The 23,908-nt window shown below is 56.1% G+C and overlaps 3 protein-coding genes across 4 annotated transcripts; 2 read left to right on the top strand and 1 right to left on the bottom strand.

The window, feature by feature from the left end:
- The first annotated feature begins 172 nt into the window (after nt 1–172).
- PMF1 (polyamine modulated factor 1) lies at nt 173–2,019 on the top strand. Its single transcript, XM_030473840.1, has 5 exons — nt 173–331; nt 422–527; nt 625–725; nt 1,131–1,326; nt 1,546–2,019. Exons 1-5 carry the CDS (start codon nt 201–203, stop codon nt 1,597–1,599), a joined length of 588 nt encoding a protein of 195 aa, XP_030329700.1. The 5' UTR covers nt 173–200; the 3' UTR covers nt 1,600–2,019.
- Nucleotides 2,020–2,112: 93 nt separating this feature from the next.
- On the top strand, nt 2,113–3,752 carry BGLAP (bone gamma-carboxyglutamate protein). Of its 2 annotated transcripts, none has more exons than XM_030473842.1 (4): nt 2,113–2,802; nt 3,201–3,242; nt 3,337–3,400; nt 3,504–3,752. In XM_030473842.1, the coding sequence occupies exons 1-4, from the start codon at nt 2,742–2,744 to the stop codon at nt 3,631–3,633; spliced, it is 297 nt and encodes a 98-aa protein (XP_030329702.1). In that variant the 5' UTR covers nt 2,113–2,741; the 3' UTR covers nt 3,634–3,752. The 2 variants fall into 2 exon arrangements, with proteins under 2 accessions (XP_030329702.1, XP_030329701.1); XM_030473841.1 differs by having other exon boundaries at nt 3,501–3,751.
- A 756-nt stretch (nt 3,753–4,508) lies between these two features.
- SMG5 (SMG5 nonsense mediated mRNA decay factor) lies at nt 4,509–23,785 on the bottom strand. Its single transcript, XM_030473816.2, has 22 exons — nt 23,696–23,785; nt 20,607–20,705; nt 19,901–20,024; nt 19,333–19,489; nt 18,742–18,831; nt 17,592–17,681; nt 16,935–17,013; nt 16,536–16,661; nt 16,049–16,117; nt 14,437–14,645; nt 14,184–14,321; nt 12,922–13,617; nt 11,364–11,533; nt 11,038–11,113; nt 10,452–10,627; nt 10,110–10,268; nt 9,855–9,914; nt 9,171–9,330; nt 8,748–8,838; nt 8,174–8,248; nt 7,748–7,886; nt 4,509–7,156 (listed from the first exon to the last, which is right to left on the bottom strand). Exons 1-22 carry the CDS (start codon nt 23,770–23,772, stop codon nt 7,073–7,075), a joined length of 3,144 nt encoding a protein of 1,047 aa, XP_030329676.1. The 5' UTR covers nt 23,773–23,785; the 3' UTR covers nt 4,509–7,072.
- Between the last annotated feature and the right edge of the window lie 123 nt (nt 23,786–23,908).

Here is a 23,908-nt window from a genome sequence, read left to right as displayed (position 1 = left end):
AGGCCACGCCCCCTTCCGCAAGGCTCCGCCCCCGATGCTCCAGGCCACGCCCCCATGAGCCGGGCCTCGCCCCCCAGTCCGCTGCGCGCCCTCAATCGTGGGCGGGCCCTCCCCGGCTCATCCACCAATGGCAGCGGCGCGGCGCTGTGGCGGCAGCCAATGGGGAGGCGGCGCGGGCGGCCGTTTGTAGGGGGCAAACAATGGCGGAGGCGCGGGGCGGCGGCAGCGATGGCGGCGGCGGCAGCAGCAGCGTTTCGGGCGGGCCCGGCCGCGCTCAGCTCTTCAGCACCGTGATGGACGCGTTCCTCGGGAAGCTGGTGGCGGCCGGGAGGTGGGGAGGGGGAGAGCCGGGGGGTGAGGAGGGAGCCGGGGCTCTGGGGAGCTCCCCGCAGTGACCGGTCCCGTCCCCCCCCCGTTGCAGCTACCAGCGGTTCGCCAGCTGCTACCGCAGCTTCTACAGGCTGCAGCCGGAGGTGACCAAGAGCATCCACAGCCAGTTCGTGGCCCAGCTCCAGGCGTCCATCAGGGTGAGGGGGGGCTCTCAGGGGGCGCCGGGCGCGGGGCTGGGGACGCGGGGAACGGCTTTAAGCCGCCGGAGGGGGACTGAGACGGGCTCTTTTGCAGGCGGAGGTCCAGGAGGTGATGGACGAAGGGAACCTGGAGGCGCTCCTCGACTCGCTGGATAAGATTGTGGAGGAGGCAGAGCCGCAGGAGGAGCCTGCGTGGTGCGGGCCAGCGGGGGGGGCACAGCCCGTAGGGGATGTGGGGTGTCCTACAGACCTTGTGCTCTGCTCCTGGGCTTTACCAGCGGTGCCAGTGAGCGCAAAGCACCCAAAGCCCCGGTTCCTCACCTCGGGGTCAGGCATCTCTGGGTGCTGCCGCAGCACAAGGGGCTGTTACCCCTGCTGAGACCGGAGGGGAGGTGAGGAACCCAAAAGGGGGTGTTTGAGCCTGAGCTGCTGCTCTGCCAGAGCCCCCTCTTATGGCTCCACCTCACTCAGGGGCTCCCATTGCCTCCTGCCAGGGCCAGAGGTGGGGAATGGAGCCGGGGCCTCCCCCGAGGTGTGTGACACCAGTTCCCCTGCCAGCTCCTTGCTCTCTGCTTGCTCCACATCCCCCTTTGTCCGCAGGCGCCCCAGCGGGATCCCGGAGGAGGACGCGCGCAGTGCCCTCGTGCCCTATCTCCTCAAGCACCGCTCCTACCTGCTCAGAGCCCTGAAGAACAAGGAGGAGGAGAACAAGAAGGTGGCAGAGTCGGTGCTTGCGGGAAGGGGCAGGATCTCGGAGCTGCAGCAGCAAATCCAGGCTCACAAACGGGCCTGGCAGGTAAAGAATGGCCCAGAAACGAGTCAAACCCCTTCTGTGCCAGCAACACCCCGTGTGGCCTCACTGGTCAACGGCTGCTCTAGATTGAAGCCTTCCATGTAGCAAAGGCCTCCTTGGGAGCCCTTGGATTGCCTCCAGAGCTGGGGGGGGAGCCGGGGGGGTGCTCTCTCTGTGTCCTGTGCCTTTGCCTGAGCTCAGTGGTGGTTGTTTCCCTTCCAGGCACTTAGTAAAGAGCAACAGGAGCTCGTCCTGACCTTCCAGCAGCCCCAGTGAGGACGTGGGGATGTCCTGGACCTCTCGCAGGGCTTGATCCTCATCCCGGAGGGAATGTTCAGCTCCTGTTTGTCCCATCAGGCCCAAACGGAACTTGCGGCAGGACTGCAAAGCCGCTGGATTGCACCAGCTGGATCAAAGGAATAACAAAGGACACAACAGGAGCTTTGGGAATTGGGGACAGTTTCCTGCTCTCAGCCCAGCAGGGAGGAGAATCCCATGGATGTGGGTGGCTGCTGCTTTGGTGCTGGGGGGAGCGTGGTTCTAGCTCAGTACACATCAACTGGGGGCCTTGAAGGGATCTCCCATGGGCGTTGGGAGGGAGATGGGTGCTTTATCCATGGAATGAGGAGCTGGAACCCACAAAGTCCACATCAGGAAATGGTGTTTGGAATAAATATCCCCTAGGATTCTTCACACCACGGCGCTGCAGTGTCCATGCCTGGAACCCACTGTCTGTCACTGAGCCCATTGCCACCACCTCAGCCGATGGCAGCAGCTTCTGGGGGGCTGGACCCTGCCTGGTGCAGACCAAGGGTTCTAACGGGAGGCACCAGAGCCCGGCCCTGCCTGGCTCGGGCACCGTTCCCTCCTGTGGAACCAGCGCTTCCCCCACTGCTTTATAATCAACAGCAACTGGAGCCACCGTTCCCTCGGGATGGGCTCCCGCTGCCGGTGCTTGGCTCCCGTGCTCTGTACTTATGGCTTTGTTTGACAAAGGGGCTGGTCCAGCCCTTCCCTCCTCCAGTTCTGCTCCAGTGGGATCTACCGGAGCTGGAATCTGGGCAGGACCTGGAGAGAAGCATCACCCCCTGCCCGGAGGGGAACGGGAGCCAAGCCTGGAGGTGCCCTGAGCCCTCCGGGCTCCGATGGAGAGTGGGATGGATGCAGAGAGCTCCGGTTCCAGCTCTCCCCATCTCTGCTGCCAACGAGGCCAGGCCTGCACCATCCCCTCCCTGTGGGCTCTGCCCATTCCCGGGGGGACCAAGTTCATCCCAAACCACAATTGCTGCTTGTGCTGCGCTCCCGGATGTGCTGGAAATAACCACGGCCGGGCCCCGGGCCCCTCCTTGGTGGCCGCAGCGCCCTATAAAGCTGTTCCGGGAGCAGGGCAGTGAGGACAGACCCAGCAGAGAGGCACCATGAGGCTCCTGGTCCTGCTGCCCCTCCTGGCCCTCCTCGCCCTTGGCCTCTGCCGCAGAGGTAATGGGGCAGCCACGGGTGATGGGGACCCTCGGGTGGGCTGGATGGAGCATCCCACCTCAATCTCCCCTCTGGCAGGTTAAAGCCATTCCCCTTGGCCTGTCCCTCCATCCCTTGTCCAAAGCCCCTCTCCAGGTTTCCTGGAGCCCCTTTAGGCACTGGAGCTGCTCTAAGGTCTCCCCTTCAGGAGCCTTCTCTTCTCCAGGCTGCCCCAGCCCAGCTCTCTCAGCCTGGCTCCAGAGCAGAGCTGCTCCAGCCCTCGCAGCAGCTCCAGGGCCTCCTCTGGCCTCGCTCCAGCAGCTCCACGTCCCTCTTGTGTAGGGGGTCTCAGGGCAGGGGCTGGGATGCGATTCCAGAGTGGGACCGGGGCTGCTCTGACCCCCCTGCTCCATCCCCAGGGCCGGAGCGCTCCCTCAGCGCCGACTCTCCGAGATCTGAAGGTGAGTGAGCGGCTGCGTGTGTCCCTGTGGGGATGAGGATGGGAGGGGGGAGGCCCATCCCGGCCCCCCCCGACCCCCTGCTCTGTCCCTGCAGCCTTTGCATCCAAACGTACCAGCGCCGAGATGAGGAGGCACAAGAGGAATTACATCTATGACAGGTACCGTGGGGGGGACCTGCTGCATCCACCCCATGTCTGGGGGGTGGGGGGGTCCCTACTGCAGGACCCCCCCCCCCCCGAACCTCCCCTTGTGTCCCAGCAGTGTCTACGGCGTCGTGCGGGACCCGCTGGAGGCCAAGCGGGAGGTGTGTGAGTTCAACCCCGACTGCGATGAGCTCGCCGACCAAATCGGCTTCCAGGAGGCGTATCGGCGCTACTATGGCCTTGTGTAACCCCCCCAGCGCCCCCCAGCGCCCCGCTGGGCTCCCAGCACCAGCCCCCCCCCCCCCCCAACAGCTCCGTTTTCATCCCGTTCCTGGTAACGGGACAGAAATAAACGCACAAAACAGTGTCGGCAGCTTCTGCCTCGTCCATCCCCGTGGGCTCTGTCCCCATCCCTCTATCCCCATCACTCCGTCCCCATCCCTCCATCCCTGTGCTATTCCAGGCTCATTGGAAGCTGCTCATCCCAAGCACTATGGGGGGCTTTGGGGCTGCTCCAGGTGCCTCCTGCATGGCTGCTGCCGGGGTCCTGCAGCACAGGGCAACGGGCCCCAAGGTTCCTGCACTCAACTGGCTGGAAATGGGCTCCTGGGCTTGGGATGGATCCATGGATTTGGGGTGGGTTTGGGGATCCTATGCCCTGGGGCTGTGGCGGGGGTGCTACCTGGGGTGGGTGCAGCGTAAATGCCCCCCCCCCCCAGTGACAGGTCCCATCAGCTGAATGTAAAAGATAGGGAAGCTGCGGCCGATGGCACCCCTGGGTGCTGCTCCTGCTGCGAGGGGTGGCTTTGGGAGCAGGGGACCGGAGCTGCACCCCGGGGAATGCCTGAGGCTCAGCCCATGGTGTCCACATCCACCCCGAGGGGATGCAGCCGCCTCGCAGGAGTGGGAGTGACACTTCCCAAGCCCCCGTCCTTAGGGATCTATTGAGCCTCAGAGGAATCCCATTCCCTGGGAACAGTGTGGGGAGCGCCGGGATCCTCGGGCAGCCCTGGGAACTATGGAATGATTGGGGGCCCAGGGGGGCAGCAACACAAGAGGGACTTGGAGCTCCATCCATCCCTCCATCCATCCCCATGGCCCAGCGGGAGCACAGGACACAGGCTACAAACATCCTGGGCTTTATTAAGCTACTCAAGGTGGTGGGGGCACAGTCAAGCACATGCTGTGAGAGCCCCCGAGCTCCTCCTGGCCCTGCTGAGCTCCAGCAGCCCTTTGCCACCGCAAGCACAGAGCCAGGGCTTGGCTCGTGCCGGAGCATCCCTCAGCTCCAAGCAAGCCCCGGGCTCTTGTGCCAACCTTCCCCTGCCCTCACCCTGGGCTCTGCCCCAGGGAGCTCGAGGAGGAGCCAAACCAAGCGCAAGGCAACCCCGAGCAAGGCTGGGAAAAGGAAGAGGCGCTTGGCACAGCCCCTGAAGCCCCGGAGCCAAAGTCCAACCAGCACCAGAGGGACCGTGGCCATTGGGACAGCCCCGAAAGCCTCAGCCCCCACCACCGTGTGCCCCGACCCCTCCCAAAGCTCAATGTGGTGGTGACGAAGAGAAAACCAAACCCAAGAGACACACAAACCCACAGGATTGTGGCCCAAGGGATGGGGTTTCCTCTGTGCTTCCCCGTCCCATGCCGGGCGGAAGCACGGCCCCAGCCCATCAACCAAACCTCAGGAGCTTCGCCAAAGCAACGGCCTCAAATCAAAGCACTGGAACAAAGAGCAAGTGAAGCTTCGCAGCCCACCTTGGACCTCTAAGAGGAGGAGCCAGAGGCTGGGTCCTGCTCTTCTGCTTGTGTTGGTTCCTTGGCTTAGCCTAGAAAAGCACCACGAGGCTCAGGAGAAGCTGCAGAAGCAAAACCCCGGAGGGAAGCCCTGGTTCTGTGTGCCCATCAGCCCCCGAGGGCTGGAGCTTGCAGGTTCCTGCTGTGCTACAAGGCTGCATGCTGCAAAGGAACTGGAAGTGGGGCTAGAAATGAATCCTCGGGGATTTGTGCTGGTTTGGGCTTTTACCTGAACACCAGGAACATCCTGACCCATGCTGGGAAGTCTGCAATGACTGGAGCAGGTCACTTGCTGTCTTAGGCCCCTTTTGTAGCAGCTTCTGGCTGGCCCATGTGAGGAGACATCGAAGACGAGTGGTTTGGTACTTGCATAGCTGCTGTGAGTCCATGTGGAGGGAGGAGACATCTGCTTCTGGAGCACATTGACACGGATGAGCTACAAAGAGGCCACTCAGGCAGCCCAGGAGCAACCCATTTCTTCATTTCCAAGCATGGTGGTGAGACAGGATGTCAGACACAGGTTGCTTGAGATGCCATCAGGATGGAGGTCTCAAAGGTCCCTTACATGGGGAATAAGCTCTTCCAGCATCCATCCCAGTAGCATCATCCCTTCTTTTTTGGGATGCTGAAAGCACCAAAGGGTTTGTGTCCTCCTGGGCAGTGACACTGCCTCTGCCTGCCCGGGAGGGGTGTGAGGAGAGGGGACACCCAACACTCAAAGTTCTACCACCCTCTTTAGCACGGCATAGCAGCAGTGGGGTGTCAGAACAACCAGCAGAAGAGAGAATGGCTTCGAGATCCTCCTTCCTCCTCCACAAACACCTCATTGCAAGGAAAAAAACAATGGAAAACAGACAAAAAGAGGTGGCATTGGGTCCTTCTGAGATGTTTGCTCCATCCCAGGGTCACTCAAGCCTTATTTGGGGTTCAAATCCCACATGGCTCTTCTCTCTTCCAGCAGCTCCACTGCAATTCCCCTCCTTCCTCCTAATGCTGGAAGCAAAGAGGTGGGAGGGACTGGGGAAGGAGGACCAGAGTCTTCTTCACCTCTCCCAAGCAGCTTGGCCAAGCTCTTGGTGCTCATGCAGCTTGTGAGGAGAGCCAGGACATGCTCCCTCCTTGCAGGAACCATCCCTTTGCACTGAACCCGCACTGGGGGGACTGGGAAAGGAAATAAATATGCTTCTTCCAAGACAACAATATTATATTAAGAGCTTTCCCCCCACTCCCCCCCTTTTAAATAGCATCATCCCTTCCTTTTCTCTCTGACATGGGAAGAGGAGCCAGAACCCCAAAGGAACTCCCAACTTTGCTGTTGCTTTAAGCTCATTTCTACATAGAAAAACCTAAGAATTGAAAGGAAAAAGCCCTTGAAAACGAACTGATTCGCAGGAGGGGGAAGGAAAGAAAAGACTTTCTGCTTTCCTGTCACCAAATTGCCAACCAAGAGCTCAACAACTCTTTGGATCTTCTTTCCCAAGCCAGGAGGGCTCCGTTCCCGCCACGCTGGTTTGGGGGCTTGGAGGTCAAGTCCAGGCTTGAGGAGCTGAGCAAGCACTGGGGGGAGTGGGGGGCTCAAGGACTGCCCAGCTCTCGCCCATCTCTGCCCATTGGGAGAAGGGCAGAGCTCTCCTTGGCTCTTCTCAGAGCAGTTGGAGCTGTGCAGCCGTCTGCTCAGGATCCAGCTGGAGGGTGGCTCTGTGTTGGTGCCCAAATTGGATTTGGGGTTCATTTTGGCTTGGTTTGGGTAGAGATTTGGTTGTTGTTGGTGGTGCTGCTGCTGCTGCTGCTTCTTCGTGTCCAAGTGTCGCCTGGAGTTTGGTTGCCTTTGTTCAGACGCTGCACGTTCCGAGAGGGGGAGAGAAAGGTTCACACCAGCCAGTGCCCTGCAGAGCATCAGCCCATCTCCTTCCACTGCTTGTAGAACTCCAGAACGTTCTTTATCTCTACGCTGGCACTGGCGGCTGCCTGGATGGCAGACTGCAAACAGACACACACACACCAGGTTATGTGACAAGGGATGGAGGGGCACGACAAGGGGAATGGCTTCAACCTGCCCGAGGGGAGACTGAGACGAGCTCTTGGGCAGAAGCTCTTCCCTGTGAGGGTGATGAGGCGCTGGCACAGACTTTTCCCAGAGAAGCTGTGGCTGCCCCATCCCTGGCAGTGTTCAAGGCCAGGTTGGACACAGGGGCTTGGAGCAACCTGCTCTAGTGGAAGGTGTCCCTGCCTGTGGCAGGGGTTGGAGCTGGAGGAGCTTTAAGCTCCCTCCATCCCAACCCATTCCATGGTTCTATTTTTGCCCTGTCAAGAATTCAGCCCCTCACAACTTGGAAATCCTTGGGCAGTTTGTCCTGGCTCCACGACTTGATTCTCCTTCATGCTTCCAGCTGCTCTGGCACAAGAGGCCTCCCCCCAAGGCACTTTGCATCACAACAACAGGAGAAATTGAGGGGCCTTCAAGTTGGAAGAACTAAACCTGGGACTTGGACACTTCGTTCCCAAAGCAGAAAGCACTGAAAACCAAACCCTCTTTTGCCAGCCAAGCCCAGCTCGGGCAGAGCCACTGACCTGCATGGGTGCTGAGAACATGCTTGGGTCCTCCAGCTGGAAGCCTGTGATGATGGTGACCATTCCCGTGGTGTCATCCTCTCCACTTCCTTGCGACACTGTCAGTTGTTTGCAGCTGTCCAGGATTTTATAGAGATTCCTGCCACAGAGATCCAAGAGAAAGAGGGAGAAGTCAGAGGGAAGAGCCCTTGTCTGCGCAGCTCCAGAGGGGCTCAAGGGGGAAGCAGGACTGTTGCCTGTTGAGGGCTTTTCTGAGCCCCTTCTTAGCACCGAGTGTTTGGTGCTGAGTGAGATGAGAGGTGAACACCCAGGACTCTCCCTATAGGGAACTGTATCAGTACCACATCAAGCAACCTGCAGGATGGGTCCCAAGCCACCTTCCTGCTGGGAATCATGCTCAGGCCACTCCAGGTCCTGCAATCTTACCAGGCATCTAAATCTTGTCTCTTCAACTTATGCCTCTCAAAGCTCTTCCCAACATCTTTCTGGCAACGAATGTACCTGAGGAAAGCAGAGAGTCCCTGAGCTCACGTGGAGACCATCACCCAGCCTGAAGTCGATGCTCTCCAGCAGGTCCTCCCAGTGCTGCAGGACCTGTTCACCTCCTTTTAGCAACCAAAGGCCTGCCCAAGGAACCCTCTGTCCCCCCAGCACCTCTGGGTGCAGCTCCCAAGCATTTCAAAGCCCACCAGCCCCAAGCCTGACCTGCAGCAAAGCTTTTCCAGCACCCCCAGTGCCTTGGTGCAAGGTGCTGCTCAGGTTTCACACTGAGAAGGGGATGTTCTCCCTCCAGCCCTCAGAAGCAGCAACTCCAAGTGCATCCAGAGAACCAAATCTATTCCTTTCCCACCTTCCCTCTTGCCAAGTGCATTCCTGAGGCCTGGCTTGCCCTTGGCTGCTCTGCTCCTACTGCTGCACGACCTGCTCCCACTGCTGGATCTCCTTCCAGCCCAGATCCACCCATTCCAAAAGCAGGGATCAAGCTTCTCCCACTCCATACCTGTTTCCCTTTTTAAACTCTGCCTCCAGATACCGGATGCTGTCCCGAGCTCCTGCATTCTCCTTCTTCAGGAAGTCCAAGCCATCGATCACTAACAGAAACCACACAAAAAGCAAACCCATCTGCCTTACAGCTCTGCTCCTGCAAACCCAGCCACATGGGGCAGGAATTCCTCAGCCCCCTGAGCTGCTGCTGCTGCTGCAGCAGTGGCTGCCACAGGAGGCAGATGGAGATGGTGAATGGGGCTTCCCTCCTTCCAGCTGCTCTCCAATACACTACAGATTCCAAGCGGGGGCCAACAGGCCCCCAAAGTCACACGCGGGAAGAGGAGAGGACAAGGAAAGCCCAACAGCAGCCACCACCTGGACCCATGTGCCAGGAGGGGAAGGCAGACTGGGTTGGTTGATGTGGAGACTCCTTTACCTGTTCGAGGGATGATGATGATGAACCTCCCACTGGTGGCCAACTGCTTGATGACAGCCAAGTGCTGGCAGAGGGCCTGGGTGTCCGGGACGAGGTAAGGGGACATGGCTGACTGTGCCTTGGGCTGCTGCAGACTCCCCTCCAGCTGAGAAACCTCCAGCTGGAAACACACACACATGCACAGACACTTTGCTTCACGTTTATGCTGAAGACTTGCCCTGCAAAGCTTCGCCAGCCCCTTCCAAGCTCCCAGCACATGGAGCACAGGCCTGGCTGCAGGCAGTGGGGCAGAGGGAGGTGGAGAGTGGGCCAGTGGAGTTGTGTGGGCAGGTTTTGTGCACCTCAGTAGAAGAAGGACATTAAACTATCAGAGTGCATCCAGAGGAGCGTGACCCAGATGGTGAAAGGTCTAGAGGACAAGACTTAGGAGCAGCTGAGGTCACTTGGCTTAAGCTTGGAGAAGAGAAGGCTGAGGAGCGGCCTTATCACAAGGGGAAACAGAAGGGGAGGTGCTGATCTCCTCTCTCTGATGGCCAGAGACAGGACATGAGGAAATGGGATGAAGCTGCGCCAGGGGAAGTTCACATTGGACATTAGGAAAAGGTTCTTCACCCTTGGTCACTGGCTCCCAGCACCAGGGCTGTCAGAGGAAGGAGCAAGGCTGGAAGCAGCATCCCCTCCTACCTGCAGTCGAAGCTGAGCCATGTCTCTCATCAGCCTGTTCCGACGAGCTTCCTCTGCAGCCTAATCACAAAACCAAACTTCCACATCAGTTAGCAGGAAACACACAAGCTCACACTGGGACCGGGTGAAAAGGGGACACCCAAGTAGCTTTCAGGAGCAAAACTTCCATCCCCCCCAAAGATTAGTTACAACCTAATAGTAACCTCCAGGTAGTTGTGCCAAGCACGGAGCATTAGCCCACCTCTGCCGACTCACCATGTGGAACTGGGCCTGCGCCTGGTGCAGCAGGTTGTCCTGCTCTGACTGGGCGATGCTGATGAAGATCCCAAGCTCGGGGTTGAACTGCAGGATGCTGCCTTGCAAGTGGCTGATGAAGTGGCCAAAGCTCCGAATGCAGCAGATCCGAACGACAGACTGAAAGCAGCAGGCAGGGACTCAGCAGCAGGCTCCCCTCGGGGGCTGCAGCCTCAGCAGCTCCAACCGGCACAAGGGGAGCTCATGGCAGATGGTCTTTTGGGGGCAAGAACGAAGCAGATCTTCCCCTGCAGAGCTGAGACCTCCAGCAGAGGACTTTGGCCAGGATTTAGCCCAACTCACCTCCTCGAGGGGTGTAAAAATGGGCCTGTCCTGCTCGAAGTTAAACCTCTTGTGTGCGCTCCTCAGAGGAGGAAGGTTCCGCAGGGCAACATCTTCTGGGAGCAGCAAGTTGGCCTTTAGGTCTGGGAGCTCAGCACCACTCAGAATGTCCTTGACTTCATTACATAGGGCCAGGCCTGGAGGGGATGGAGGGGAAGAACAGCAATGGGAGGGTTCTCTGTCCAACTGACAAGCATTCCCATCTCAACTCTGCTCCTCATGGACCATGGGCATCTTTAGGCTGAGGTACAGGGCACAGCATGAGCATTTGGAGGTTCCAAACTAGTTTCCATGATTGCCATGACAAAAATCATACCCTTGACAGTTAATTCTCAAGGTGTTGGCCACATAAAGGCCTCACACAGAGGGGAGAGTGTGCCAGTGTCTTGTCAGCTGTACACGACGCACTAATAGAGCTCAAATGTAACTGGAATGGTGTTTCAACCACCACACGTGTGATGTTGCTTCCCACTGTGCTTGGCAGCAAAGTGCTCCTGGCAAATCTCTCCCCCCCGATGGCTGAAACACGACATTCCCTCTCCAGTACCTGATTCCTGCAGGTCTGCAGCAGAAGGCAGAAGGTTCAGGAGCACTGACAGCCTGTTCCACAGGCTCTGAGAGCTCTGCAGGAGCAGAACACAGAACACACAGGTCAAGAGTGATGGACACAACCCCCTTGGGGAATTTCAGCCCCTTTCACAGGCCTCAGAATGAGCTGAAGGATAAATTTCACTCCCCTTCTTAAATGAAGATTATTTTCATTCAGCTGAGGAGTAGTTAACATCTCCCATCCCGCCCAGGCCTGGGACAGCAGCTTTCCTATGCCCTCAGCACCCCAGCGCAGAGGAACTGAGCACCCAACAGAGTTCCCACCTGAGCACACATGATGATGAGGTCTGTGTTTGTCCTCAGCCAGTCCAGGAACACCTTGACAGTGAGCAGCAGCCCTTCGTTGGTCATGATCTGCAGCTTCTCCTGAAGGGAGCGCTCATTCCTGCAGGATTTGTTACTTGAAATGCTTTCCTCGGAGTCAGACACATCATCTGCAAAACAAAGGGAAAAGCAGGAATGAGACCCCTGCAGAAGCCATGCGTAGGAGCATCATTTACCGCAGAGACCAGAGCCAGTGGTTGCTGTTCAAGTCAATGGGCATCAGCCTCCGAGCTGTGCAAGAGAAGATGATGGTGGGGCTCACTGCTGAGTTTGAAACACTCGGTACCCTGAGGATCTTGGTTGGACTTCAGGATCTTACAGGTCTTTTCCAACCTGGTTGATCCTATGATCTCAAAGCCACTGCTGCTGAACTCCCTGGAGTGACCTGAGGCCAAGGCAGCAGCATGGTGGGAATCGGGGCCACATTTTGCTACCAGCAACCAAGAAACCTTCAGAATCAAAAGGGAGGAAGTCATTTACTCACAAACCAGCCCTCACAGAGTGGGAAGATCAGGGAAGAGCTTTGAAACTGCAGAGCTGAGGCAGGGGGAGCTCCAAGCTAAAGCACACACGGGTTAACTCAAGCTGGCTCAGTCAACCCTCTCCTCTTCCCCAGCTCGTGGCCACACTATTCAACCACATTCCTGGAGCTGCAACGTCGGGGAACCCAGTGAAGGACAATGTTAAGCAGCCCCCAAAATGGTTTGTTTCTTCCTTTACCCCCATGTCTTTCAAGTGGCTCTGAAGCAATGCTGGGAGCCAGCAAACATTAACATCATCTCAGAGCTCCCCTCCAAATCCTGGCAAAGCCTGAACCCTGCAGGAACCTGGCAGCAGGCTGCCAAAGTGCTTCCTTGCTCCAGGAACGACAAACAGGCCCATGTGGGTTTACCTGAGACACAAGCAACCCCCTGTAGGGCACCACGTCTCCCTTTCGAGCTGGTTTTTATCCCCCCCTTTCCCACCAGAGCATTACTCAGTTGTGGGAGCTCCATAGAGACACTGCAGCTCCACCTGCAGCCTGGTCAGAGGGGCACAGCAAGACGCCCCCAACACCTCTCCCCTGCCCCCAGGTCCCATCTTACAGCCAGCTCCTTGAGAGCTTCACGTCATGAAGAGCTTCCTGCACTGCCCAGCACCAGAAGCACTTGGAAGTGTCTTATTACAGAGGTTTCACATGGGGAAAAAGGAAGAGAATCCTTAATACCTGCTGGAATTCTCCTCTGGATTACCAGAGCTGCTCAGCATTTAGCCTGAGCAGTGGCTAGTCCTGGCTGGCTGCAGGTACTTTGCTCAGTGTACATATTCCTGGATGTCCCTCGGGAACAGTAAAGCTCTTCAGGAAACACCCAACCCAAGCCCTGCCCAGCACTTGCAGGGCAACCTGCTCCTCCAAACCTGCCCAAAGGAGAACTTGTCCCAGGAGAAGGACTGGATTTCAGCAAACAGCCCCAGAACTGCAACCACAAGTACCTGGGATGAGGTCACTGCTCCTTACCTTGCTCTGCCAGGCTGGACTTCTCCAGATCTCCATTGACACATGGCTTGCCTTCTATTCCATCCTTCAAGACAGGGGGTTCACTGTTGGGTTTCAAAAGGATGTTGCTGAAGGTGGGAGCCAAGCGGAAGCAGCGTTTGGTCTGGAACAGTTGGGTTGACATGGCCTGGAGGTTACTGGCTATGCTGGTGTCACTCGTGCTCAGGGAAGCTGGCCCATTGAGGGCTGGGTCTGGAGCCTCAGCTTTAGAGCTGCTGGAGCTCTTGGAGTCCCCCAGCCCACTGCCATCCACACAGTTCTTCAAGGCCTCTTTAGGCCCACTTTTGCCTCGGCCGCTTCCCTCCTCGCCCGGCTCATCCTCCATGTCCTCCAAGTCGGACCGAGATTCCTGGCTGTTCATGTCAGAGTCTGTCTCCACATCAAAAGCAGCTTCTGCTTCCTCATCACTCTTCTCTGAGCCACTTTCAGAGCCATCACTGCCCTTTATGGAGCCCTGGCTGGAGTCAGAGTCAAAGCCCTCGCTCAGGTCGCTCTCATCCACCTTCTGGGGGTGGCGGCGGCGCCGCAGGCAGGACAGGCGGGAGTACTTCTTGCTCTTCTTGCAGTCACTCTTCCTTTGCTCCTCACTTGCCTGATGATTTGCCAAGTCACCTTCAGCTTCCTTCTCAATCAATGGCTCCCGGGGCTCCTGGTCATCTGCAGGCATTGAAAATGAGACCAGCAGCTGGGTTGGAAGGGAGCTTAAAGCTCATCTAAAGCCACGGGCAGGGACACCTTCCACTAGAGCAGGTTGCTCCAAGGCCCTGTGTCCAACCTGGCCTTGAACACTGCCAGGGATGGCACAGCCACAGCTTCTCCGGGCAGTGTGAGCAGGGATGAGGTTTGCTGAGCAAGATCTGCCCCCCCGAGGCTCTGCTCAGATGTTTCACCTCAAATCATGTCAGTGGAAAAGAGTCCAGTAAATAGCAGCAGAGACATGGAAACTAAGGAGCACAGCTTAGGGTGAACAGATGAGGAACGAGCTGCCAAGAGATCCAGCCAGATAACTCCTTACAACAAGGAAAGCCACATTTTCACCACCTCCTGTGAGGAGTCTGAGACTCCCAGGGAGTGTTTAGGTGGAGACTGCCTCAGCACATCACCCATGTTGAGGGATTTCAGCAGTCAGAAGTGTAGATGTCTCTAACCCCACTCAGGCACCAAAACCCACGCCCAGGAGACTGAGGAAAGCAAGGGAAGAGCCTCCAGGAGCCCCAACTCACCCGTGCTGTCACTCTGAAAGGCTGGGACTGGATTCTCCCCTTCTTCCAGCTCTGCCTGCAGGCGGATGTTGACGTGGTTTATCAGGTGAGAGAACAGGGCCAGGGTGAAGGCAATGGCTGCACTGTACTGCTTGGAACCTGCAACAAGGCAGCAGCAGGAGGTGGAGAAGACCAAGCACGAGCCCAAACCATGACTGCCAACATCCTAAGACCACAGTTAAGATGAGAGCCCCCTGAATAAAGCAGTGGTTACCTGCCCTCTTGAGGCTGTGAACACTCATGAGGCAGATGATCACCATGCGAAAGATGAGGAGATCAGGAAGGAAGGAGTAGCCACTCTCATACTCTTCTTCATCTTCACTAGTTGAGCTCAGATTAGGAGGAGAGGGCAGGTAAAACAAGCACAGGTTGAAATCCTCCAGCACAGACTGGCACAGAGATGTCAGCTCGGAATCCAGAGAGCTGAACAAGAGGCAAAACCAAACCAGCATTAGTATTCCAGACTCAGGTCTGTGGGGAAGCTGACCCAAACCTGGCACTTGGGCCATCCTTCAGCCCTCGACTCCAGTGTCTTTAACTTGCAGCCCTGGAAGAATATTCCCAATCCTCTGTAGCTATCAGCTCCTTCAAAGGAAGCACGCTCAGTATCCAGTGTAACAGTCTATGGGAACCTCCTCCTTACAAAGTAAATCTGGCTGCAAAACATCCTTTGCAGGGAGCTGGAGAAATTGAAGCCATTCCCAGTTTTCTTAGGCACTAAATAAGTGTGGAGCAGCTATTTTAAGGAGCATTGAAGTTCTACTCTGCTAGTAGGCAGCAGCTGAAAGCTAGTCCCACACTGGGCTGCATTGGCACAGCAGCAGGTTGAGGAAAACCATGATCCCTCTGTATTTGGCACTCAGGAGATGGCAGCTGGAGTAGTGCAGCAGTTTGGGGTCCCCAGTGCACAAAAACCCAACTAAAGACACTGACAAACTGGACCCAGCCCAGCAGAAGACTGTCAAGGGGTAGAGAAAACATGATGTGTAAGAGGAAAAGAGAAGCAAGTTTGTTCAGCCCAAAAGGGAGAAGCCTCAGGGGGGATAATCTCTGTTTTCACATGTTCCACCATGGGTTTAACTGTAGCCTGTGTGTAAGGCCTTTAAAACAACTGCTCCATTTCAAGCAGGATGAGGTTCATTTCCAGTCACCTGGAAAACTCTATCAGAGACAGAGAAGCCAAGGAAAAACAGAAACCAGGGACTGCACAAAGCTTCCCCTTGACTCCAGCAGGAACAGGTTTGTGTGCTCCTTTGGTTACAGATTCACAGCGGCCTCTTTGCTGCCCCATCAGCCAAAAGCCAGCACTTGCCAGGAGGAAGCACTTGACGGCTGAACAAGGCAAGACAACACCAAAGGCACAGAAGAGCAGAGCTGAGATGTGAGGCTCAGAGCTTCAACATCCCCTCAGCACCTGGCTTCATTTAGCTGCAAAGTATTGAACCCTCTGGGGTTCTGCCTCCCTTAGAGGACAATCTTCACTCTCCGTGCAAGGTTAGAACCCCAGCCTGGGTTGGGTTGGGAGGGAGCTTAAAGCTTCTCCAGCCCCAACCCCTGCCCCAGGCAGGGACACCTTCCACTGGAGCAGGTTGCTCCAAGCCCCTGTGTCCAACCTGGCCTTGAACACTGCCAGGGCTGGGGCAGCCACAGCTTCTCTGGGCACCCTGTGCCAGTGTCCCACCATGATTTAGAAGACTAAAGTCTTGGCCCTTTTGGCAGGAAGCCTCAGCACAGGCACTGTTATCCCCCAGGGAACAGTCTCTCTCAGTTCTGAATGCCCACTACTGTGAGTGAGCAATAGGAGATGGAATGTGCTGTAACCTTACCTGCTCTTTGGCTGCAAAAGACTCTGCAGGTACATGAAGCTCACCAGCAACCTCTTAATGTCCTTGCCTCTAAAAAGATTGAGAAGAAAATACTGTAAAGCAGAGATGGACCAGACTAGCAGAGCTGTATGAACAGGTAAATCAGGTCTCAATTCAAAACCACATCTTGATGAAACTAGAGGAAGACGACACTTCATACACTTCAAACTGTCACCAATGTGCCTCAACCCTCAGGAACAGTCACCGGCTCCAGGGGAGAGAGAGAAAATGTCTCATTTCACACTCTACAATGAGCCAGCATTTAGCTTTTCTCCTAAAATTAGGACCCAAGAGCTCAGGAATGGGATCCAGACTGGGGCTCTCAGCATCCTGGAAACAGCCCTGCTTGCAAGCAGCCATTCCTGCAGTTCCCACTGCAGAAAGACACTGCTCCCAACCCTGAGGGTGACTCTGGGGGCACTGCAAACCTCCTCCTTTCCCCTCTCACCTTTTCTTGCTTGGAGACAACCTCCTGGTCTCACACTTCTTCAGCTGGTGGTACATTTTGGCTGCTTTGTCATAGAGCCGCTTCAGGTTCCCATAGGCACCTTCGAAGGACACTTCAGACTGGATGCTGAGACCCCCAAAGAGAACACAGCCCAGGTTACTTTGCCACAAGGTTACTCACATTTTAGGGCTTGTATTAAAGCCATAAAGCTTTTCAGTCACTTCAGCATGAAGACAGGTACTGAGTGCTTTGCTTTGAGCCTGCTGGGCTACTGACTTCCCACTGATGTCCCCCGAAACTTATCCGCTTCAAACAGGCCCCCAAGTCCAAAGTAAAGGAGAAAAGAATGTGGTACCACCACCACAGTGCACTGATTCTCTGCCCAGGACAGACACTCACCAGCGTAAGTAACAATAGGTAGCTTCCACATTGTAGTATTTGCTCCCTGCCAGTGTCCCCAGCTGGTTAAAGGGCATGCCTGTCACGAGAGAGGGGCAATGGCATTAAGTGACGATCCTCTAGCGGCCCTAGAAAGCAGATCCTTTCCCTCTCACTACATTTCTACACAGGAGGGAAGCCAGGAGACACAACCAGTAGCAAAGCTGGAGTACAAAGGTCTGGACTACTCAATCCTTCAGGCACACAGCTTTTTGTTTCATGTTTTGTAGTGCTTTTAGGCCCTCCCAACCTTCCTGCCAGTTCTCTACGTAAGAAAGCGGAGCAAACAATGTCATCTCCTCCTGTACAGCAGTAATACCATGCCCTTGACTCCTCTTGTCATAGACATCATCTTATCAGCATCTAAGAGTTCTGCTCTGGTATGTGGCACATAAATTCTCAGAGGTTAGCAGATGAGGAATACATACTTCACTCACTGATGAAGAGCACTTTGGTTTAACTCCTCTCTTTGGGTTCCCAGCAAGGAAGATTCCCAAAGGACATGATTTAAAGCCACCCCTCCCTCAGCAGCAGCACAGAAACCTGCCCCGGGCCACATCACAACGTGCTGGGCTCACCTTGTGGTAACGTCATTTGAACAGCTACAAACTCACTCACCAATTTGTGGTGCAACAGAAAGGGCCTGATAGTAAAACCTCTCAGCCAGCAGCTCCGTGTCCACGCCTGCCAGTTCGTTCTGGTAGCGAGCTGGAAGGAAAGCACACACCAGGCATCAAAACTACAACCAGAGGGCAACAGCCCGTGGCAGGGGGTTGGAACTGGCTGATTGGAAGGTCCTTTCCAACCCAAAGCACTCCATGGTTCTAGGAAACCCTTTTGTTTTCACTGCACATCACACTTGAAGCTGAGGGGCCAGCCCTCAACACTTGTAACAGCACATAAGCAAAGGGAAGAAATTCTCCTGCCCCGTGGGGTAAGTGCTGATAAATGTATCCTTGAAATATCACCATTTTCCAGTGCCTAAGACTATGTTCTACTACAGCAGAGTGGGAAAACTAAATCAAGTCAGCTGAGTTAATAACATAGCTGTGCCTTTAGTTTTTGGACAACAGGAGGCACTTTGGAAACCTGAGGTGAAAGCACACTGAGGAGATGAGCCCATTTCTCTCCCACCAGTCGTTCTTCCTACCCCCATCAGCCATTTCTTTGTGACAAAGCCATTTTCAGGCTGATTCATGCCCAGCGAGAAGGGCAAAGAGCTTCCAAGAGCTGTGCCACACTCCAAAGAGCTGGTTCTTACCCAGCTCCATGTTTCCTCCCTGCCTTCCCTCCCCCGTGTTCACAAGCAAGACGCTGACACACTCACCCCACACGCTTGTGGGAGAGACACAGACACAGCGATGAAGAACCCGTGGTGGCCTAAAGCTCCAGATTGACCCCCAATATTCCTTAAGAAACCTGACTTTGTGTCATGCCTGTGCTGGTGACAGCAGTGAGGCAGCCTTAAAGCATGTGTGAAGTGAGGAGTCTCAGAGTTGCCTTCACACTGTCCAAACACCACCAATGCAAGTGAAGGCCTCCCTGAGCCACTGCTTTACACCTCATCTACTTGCCTAAAGCTAAAGCTTGAGGTGAAGTTCAGTGAGCCACGAGGATTCCAGCTTATACCAGTCACTGCCAAACATGTCAGAGGGAAGCCAGTGTCCCCAAGTCACTGTGGCTGGTTACTAACAACGAGGGACTCAGCCCTGGCCAGGCACCATCTTTTTACTATATAAAACACCCCAAAAGATGCTGCTGCTCTTACCCAGATCTCCCAGATAAACCAGACATCTGTGACATGCCATCTGCGCCCATTCCATCTCCTTCTCCGACGCAGACACAGGTTTCTTGCAGCCTGCATGAGGGAATCACACACACCATTGGGTAAAGGGAGAAGGCTCCTTAAGGGGAGACCTTAGAGCAGCTCCAGTGCCTAAAGGGGCTGCAGGAAACCTGGAGAGGGGCTTTGGGCAAGGGATGGAGGGACAGGCCAAGAGGAATGGCTTGAACCTGCCAGAGGGGAGACTGAGATGAGCTCTGAGGCAGAAGCTCTTCCCTGTGAGGGTGATGAGGAACTGGAATGGGTTGAAGGGAGAAGGTTTGGAGGAACCATCCCTGGCAGTGTTCAAGGCCAGGTTGGACACAGGGGCTTGGAGCAACCTGCTCTAGTGGAAGGTGTCCCTGCCTGGGTCAGGGGTTGGAGCTGGAGGAGCTTTAAGCTCCCTTCAACCCGACCCATTCCAGGATTCTATGATTCTATTTCCCCCCATGGCCCATTTATCAGGTTTAATGAAGCTTTTCAAACCTCTCTGTCCAGCCAGAGATTCAGTCCTCCCCAGTGAGCCCAAGCACTAACCTATCAGAGGGTCTGTTACGTGTGTCCAGTCGATGCAGCACTGCAGCTCCAGCTGATAGTGAGACTGGATGTAGAGGAGAAGGTGCTGGTAGAATCCTATCCCAGCTACTAAGTGAGTCCTATAGGCACACTCCAGGGTGCTGCGGCTGTGAATGTGCTGGAGGGAGGAAAAAGGAGGCTCTGTTAACCCAGTTAACGTTTAGACTGGCCACCCGAGTTACACCGAGTAGAAGGAGGATAGTAGGTAGCTCAGGTGGAGTTTTGCACTGCTGTGTACCTTCTCTTGCTCAGCAATGCTCTATCAAGTGGGACTGACTCAGGGCCAACATCAAGAACGAGAAACTCTTGCAACAAGAGGTAATTAAAATCAAGGCGAGTGCTCAGAGCACTTGAAACACCTTCAGAGCACCAGGTCACCAGGAGAGGGCTCATGGCATTGGAAAACACAAGCGGGAACACTGTGCCTCTGGAGACCATCATTCCACAGGGAGATGGGAGGCTTTTGGAGATGGGAAGACACCCGCTGCCCAGGCAGAGGCTTTCTCAGGCCAGAGCTCCAGATACCTGCCTTTTTATTTGTTTTAATGAGCTGGATAACTTCATAGTAAACCTTCCTCCAGAGCAGCTCCTCTGCTTTTCTTCCATAATCCACCGGGTGCAAGAACATCAGCTTCACACAGAGCTCCCGCAGCCTGAGGCAGAGAGCACAGAAGTCACATCCACCTCCAAATACACTTGATAAGCACGGAAATGCCACTTGCTAAGCATGGAAGAGGAAAAGCAGAGTGCATTACAAGGGATGAGCTGGGCCACGGGGTGATGGTACAGTGTGTATCACCCCCACACACCAGCATCTGGAAGTGGGGTGGCACCTCAATGGTCACCTTGGGTCAACGGGCCACCAGCAGCTTCCTGCGCTGCAGGAAGGGTCATGTCAAGGGTTGTCTTGACAGCTTAAAGAATTAGGAGGAGAACTCATCCCTGCTGGGCACCTCTGAGCCTGGGAGGAGGTTTCACACACAGAGAAGATGACAGGGAAGGCATTGGCCAGTGTGAAGGTGACCTGGTTGTAGCACAGCGACAGCCTCCAGCCATGGGGTGTGTGCTTCAAACGCAGCCTCTGCTCCCAAGCCCTGGCAGTGCTCCCAGGCCACGAGGAGCACCACAACCTGCTCACACTGTGCAAGGCCACCTTCGAAACCCCCGGGGGCTGCTGCTGCTGCACAGGGATCTTCCCCGGGAACCATGCCCAGCGAGTGCTCTGCCCAACTTACTTGTTCCTCAAGCTGATGTTCTCCGGCTTGAACACCTCTTGATACGCTGCCTTGTTACCAAGGATGAGATCCAGGCGATGAACAGCCTCCACCACTGCTCTGCAAGGGGACACAGGAGGAAGAGCTTCAGGCCAGCAGGGATTCCAAACCAGCCTAAAATATGAACTTATGAGCTTTTTGCCCCTGAAAGCAGCTAAAATCAGACCAAGCAACCTCTAAACCACGGCCAAAACCTGAGATCAGCCTTTCCCAGCTGCTGACTCTACGTCTTCCTCTTCAAGAACCCTCCTCCAGAGGAGGAATCCCATCCAAAGGTCTGTGACCAACCTCAACATCCACTTCTGCTCACCAGCATCCTCCTCACGTGGCCTGAAGGTCCTTTGCAACCTCCAACAACCCCACCAGCAAGTAAAGCAGGTGAGTAAAACCCTTTTGGCTTACAGGTAAAAGGGAATAAGCGCTTCATGTCCTGGCCCTGTATCCCCCAAAGCCTCCCTGCAGTGGGATGAAGCTTGTGGCTCCCAGGCAACCACTTTGGTTCCTACGCACAAAGGTGACCAGAAAGGGGAACTGCTGATTCATCTGATTCCCAGAGGGGATGACAGGGAAAATGTGCTCTTCTCTTCCCAAAACAGGCAGCAGCACCTTCCAACGAGCGCTCCCCGTGCCCAGCGGGTGTCTGCCATGTGTCACCCACACCTCCAGGTGGGAAGTGACCACAAGCAGCCAACACCTGCACCCCAGCACATCCCTTTGGGGGGGATGGCAAATCCATGTGTCCAAAGCCTCCCAGGGGCTGTCCCAGCAGGGCACCGGTGGGTGTTTCACCTTCCCCTTGGCTGGGAGCAGCCCAGAGCACGTCTCCAACACGACCTTGTCTCCAGCCATGAAGTTCAGCCCAAAGACACTGGTTCCTTCTGCTCCTTTTTAGGAGTTCTCAAAGAAACAGAGAGACGGGGGATAGAAGGCAGGAAGGTTGCTCTTTTAGGATGGGGGTTGCTGAGCTGGAAAGCAGATCCCATGTTAGAACAAGCTCTGGAAGGGGCAGGAATAAAGAAGGAGCTGAGGGTCCTGTGTCCACAGCCATGAGGAAAGGGGACACAGTGAGGAGCCCACCTCACCTCGGAAGTGTCAGGAAGCATCGACAGGCTTGAAATGCACCTTAACGTTAGTGCTTTGGGACCATGGGCTGGATCCCATGTGGCTGTTAAAGAGGCCGAATTTGGAGCCATTCTGACACCTGCTTGGTTAGAAGTTGCTTTCAGACAGCACATGAGCGCCCAGAGGAGGAAAATGAGCCGGCAGGCTATTAAAAGCAGCAAGGAGAGCACATCACGCCAAGCAGGGTGGAAACGGTCCAACGTGGAGCCCTCTTCAGCCACGCAGACCCCAACCTCCTCCTTTTGTGCCATTAATCTGATGGGGCAAGATGCAGGAGGAAGATTTGTCCTCTATTTCTGGCTTTAATTCACCCCAAAGGCTCTGAGGAGCAAGGGAGAAGAGCTGCAGTGTTCAGCTGTGTCCTGGCATGTGGCAGCACACGAACCAGGCTGCCCAGGACAAGGCTGGAAGACAGGAATAGCAACACAAAGCTGGAAGAGAATAAACCCACTTGCCCTATGCTGAAAGATGCACCAGGATCACCCAGTTGCTGTGTTCCAAGGGGAAACTTGGGGCACAGCAATCCAGGAAGGCTTGCAATGGAAAAGAGCAAAAGAGCATCCTACAAACAAAACAGCATCTCCAAAAGGATACTCCAATGAAAAACAGACCATGGAGACCAGAGCTCAGCTCCTCATACACAGACACAACTCTGAGCCCCTTTAAGGGACCTTAAAGCTGCTCCAGCTCCACGGGCAGGGACACCTTCCACTAGAGCAGGTTGCTCCAAGCCCCCGTGTCCAACCTGGCCTTGAACACTGCCAGGGATGGGGCAGCCACAGCTTCTCTGGGCACCCTGTGCCAGCGCCCCAGCACCCTCACAGGGAAGAGCTTCTGCCTTATCTCCAGCCTGAACTTCCCCTGTTTCAGTTTGACCCCATTGCCACTTGCCTGCTGAGCACACACACTCCTCGGCCACCATGAGCACAAATGAAACCCCATCCTGAATGGAGATGAAGGTGATTGAAACAGAACACATTCCATCTGCAAGCAGCAGCACGTAGATCCTCTGCAGCCCTGCCCAGCGCAGCTCGGGTGCTGTGGGCACAGGGGAGCTCTATGGGATGGCAGCTCCAGAGCTCCACACCACCTCTGGGGCTCCAACTCCTTGTGTCCTACCACTGAGCTCCCAATAAGACAGAGGGATTCACCACAGAGAACTTCCAAGTACTAGGAACGTGCTTGTCCAAAGCCCATCATGGCAACTAGTGACTCCCAAGCAAAGCTCTTCTTATCCTTGGCCTTAAGGATGTTGCCCCATTCCTCAGAGGGGAAGGGGAAAGCCTTGCCCTGCTTTGGAGGAGGGCAGGGAGATGAAAGGACATGCCCAGTGTCACCTGGGGGACCCTGCCACCAACTCCACCTCCTGCCTTCACCAGATTCCTCCTCTTCAAACCCAGAGAGTCCCAAACCACCGGCGGCACCTGATGATCTGAAAGGTCTTTTCCAACCTGGCTGATGCTATGAGCACTGATGGAGAGACGGAGCCTGCAGAGGTCACGGGGCGGGTGAGCAGAGAGCGGGCCCCCCAGCCCAAGGCCGTCAGTATTGCCGGATCCTGCCTCGGTTCCGCACACACGAGGCAGAGACCTGGGACCGGAGCGCGGCGGTTACGTGGGCAGCGCTGCAGCTGGGGCAGTCCTGCCCTGACACTGCACAGAGGTGCCGGGGCCCGAGTTCCTTCGCTCACATCCTCATCCCCAGCACTTCTCATATAACCCCCGGCTGCTGCCAACGCCAGGGAACCCCCTTCCCCTGCACCTCATCCCCCCTCCCGCACCCCGCTCCCCCTCTCTCGTCATTCCCATTCCCCTCCGGTCCCCCTCATCCTCGCTCCCGCTCTCCCGGTTCCTCTCCCCATCCCCTTCCCGCCCGGCTCCCCGCCCCGGTCTCCCCATCGCCCCTCACGCCGCCCGCTGTCTCCTCACCGGTACAGCCGCTTGGTGTGCAGCACCTTGGCCTCGGGCTCGCCGCTCTCCCCGCCGGCCCCTCCGCCCTGGCTCATGGCTCCGATGGGAGCTGAGCCCCGGCCGGGCCCCGCCGCCCCTCAGCACCGGCCCCGCCGCCGCCGCCGCCGCCCCCGGCCCCGCTCGGCCGCCATGGCTGCCCCCTGCCCCGCGCCGCTCTCGCGAGAGCCGGCG

Source organism: Strigops habroptila, chromosome 22 (genome assembly GCF_004027225.2).
Source record: "Strigops habroptila isolate Jane chromosome 22, bStrHab1.2.pri, whole genome shotgun sequence".
NCBI classification, from domain to species: domain Eukaryota; kingdom Metazoa; phylum Chordata; class Aves; order Psittaciformes; family Psittacidae; genus Strigops; species Strigops habroptila.
Note: the sequence above shows the minus strand (reverse complement) of the source record. Positions and strands in the feature narration are given on the sequence as shown.

Excerpts from the sequence above, each read along its gene's own strand:
- SMG5 (XM_030473816.2), bottom strand. The coding sequence starts at position 23,772 with ATGAGCCAGGGCGGAGGGGCCGGCGGGGAGAGCGGCGAGCCCGAGGCC. Across the intron at positions 14,646-16,048 it reads CTTTTGCAGCCAAAGAGCAG|CTCTCTGGATTCCGAGCTGA; the intron begins GTAAGGTTACAG and ends CCTCTTGTTCAG. Across the intron at positions 9,915-10,109 it reads CGCAGGCCCAGTTCCACATG|GCTGCAGAGGAAGCTCGTCG; the intron begins GTGAGTCGGCAG and ends TTTTGTGATTAG.
- PMF1 (XM_030473840.1), top strand. The coding sequence starts at position 201 with ATGGCGGAGGCGCGGGGCGGCGGCAGCGATGGCGGCGGCGGCAGCAGC. Across the intron at positions 332-421 it reads AAGCTGGTGGCGGCCGGGAG|CTACCAGCGGTTCGCCAGCT; the intron begins GTGGGGAGGGGG and ends CCCCCGTTGCAG. Across the intron at positions 1,327-1,545 it reads CTCACAAACGGGCCTGGCAG|GCACTTAGTAAAGAGCAACA; the intron begins GTAAAGAATGGC and ends TTTCCCTTCCAG.
- BGLAP (XM_030473841.1), top strand. The coding sequence starts at position 2,742 with ATGAGGCTCCTGGTCCTGCTGCCCCTCCTGGCCCTCCTCGCCCTTGGC. Across the intron at positions 2,803-3,200 it reads CCTTGGCCTCTGCCGCAGAG|GGCCGGAGCGCTCCCTCAGC; the intron begins GTAATGGGGCAG and ends CTCCATCCCCAG. Across the intron at positions 3,401-3,500 it reads AGGAATTACATCTATGACAG|CAGTGTCTACGGCGTCGTGC; the intron begins GTACCGTGGGGG and ends CTTGTGTCCCAG.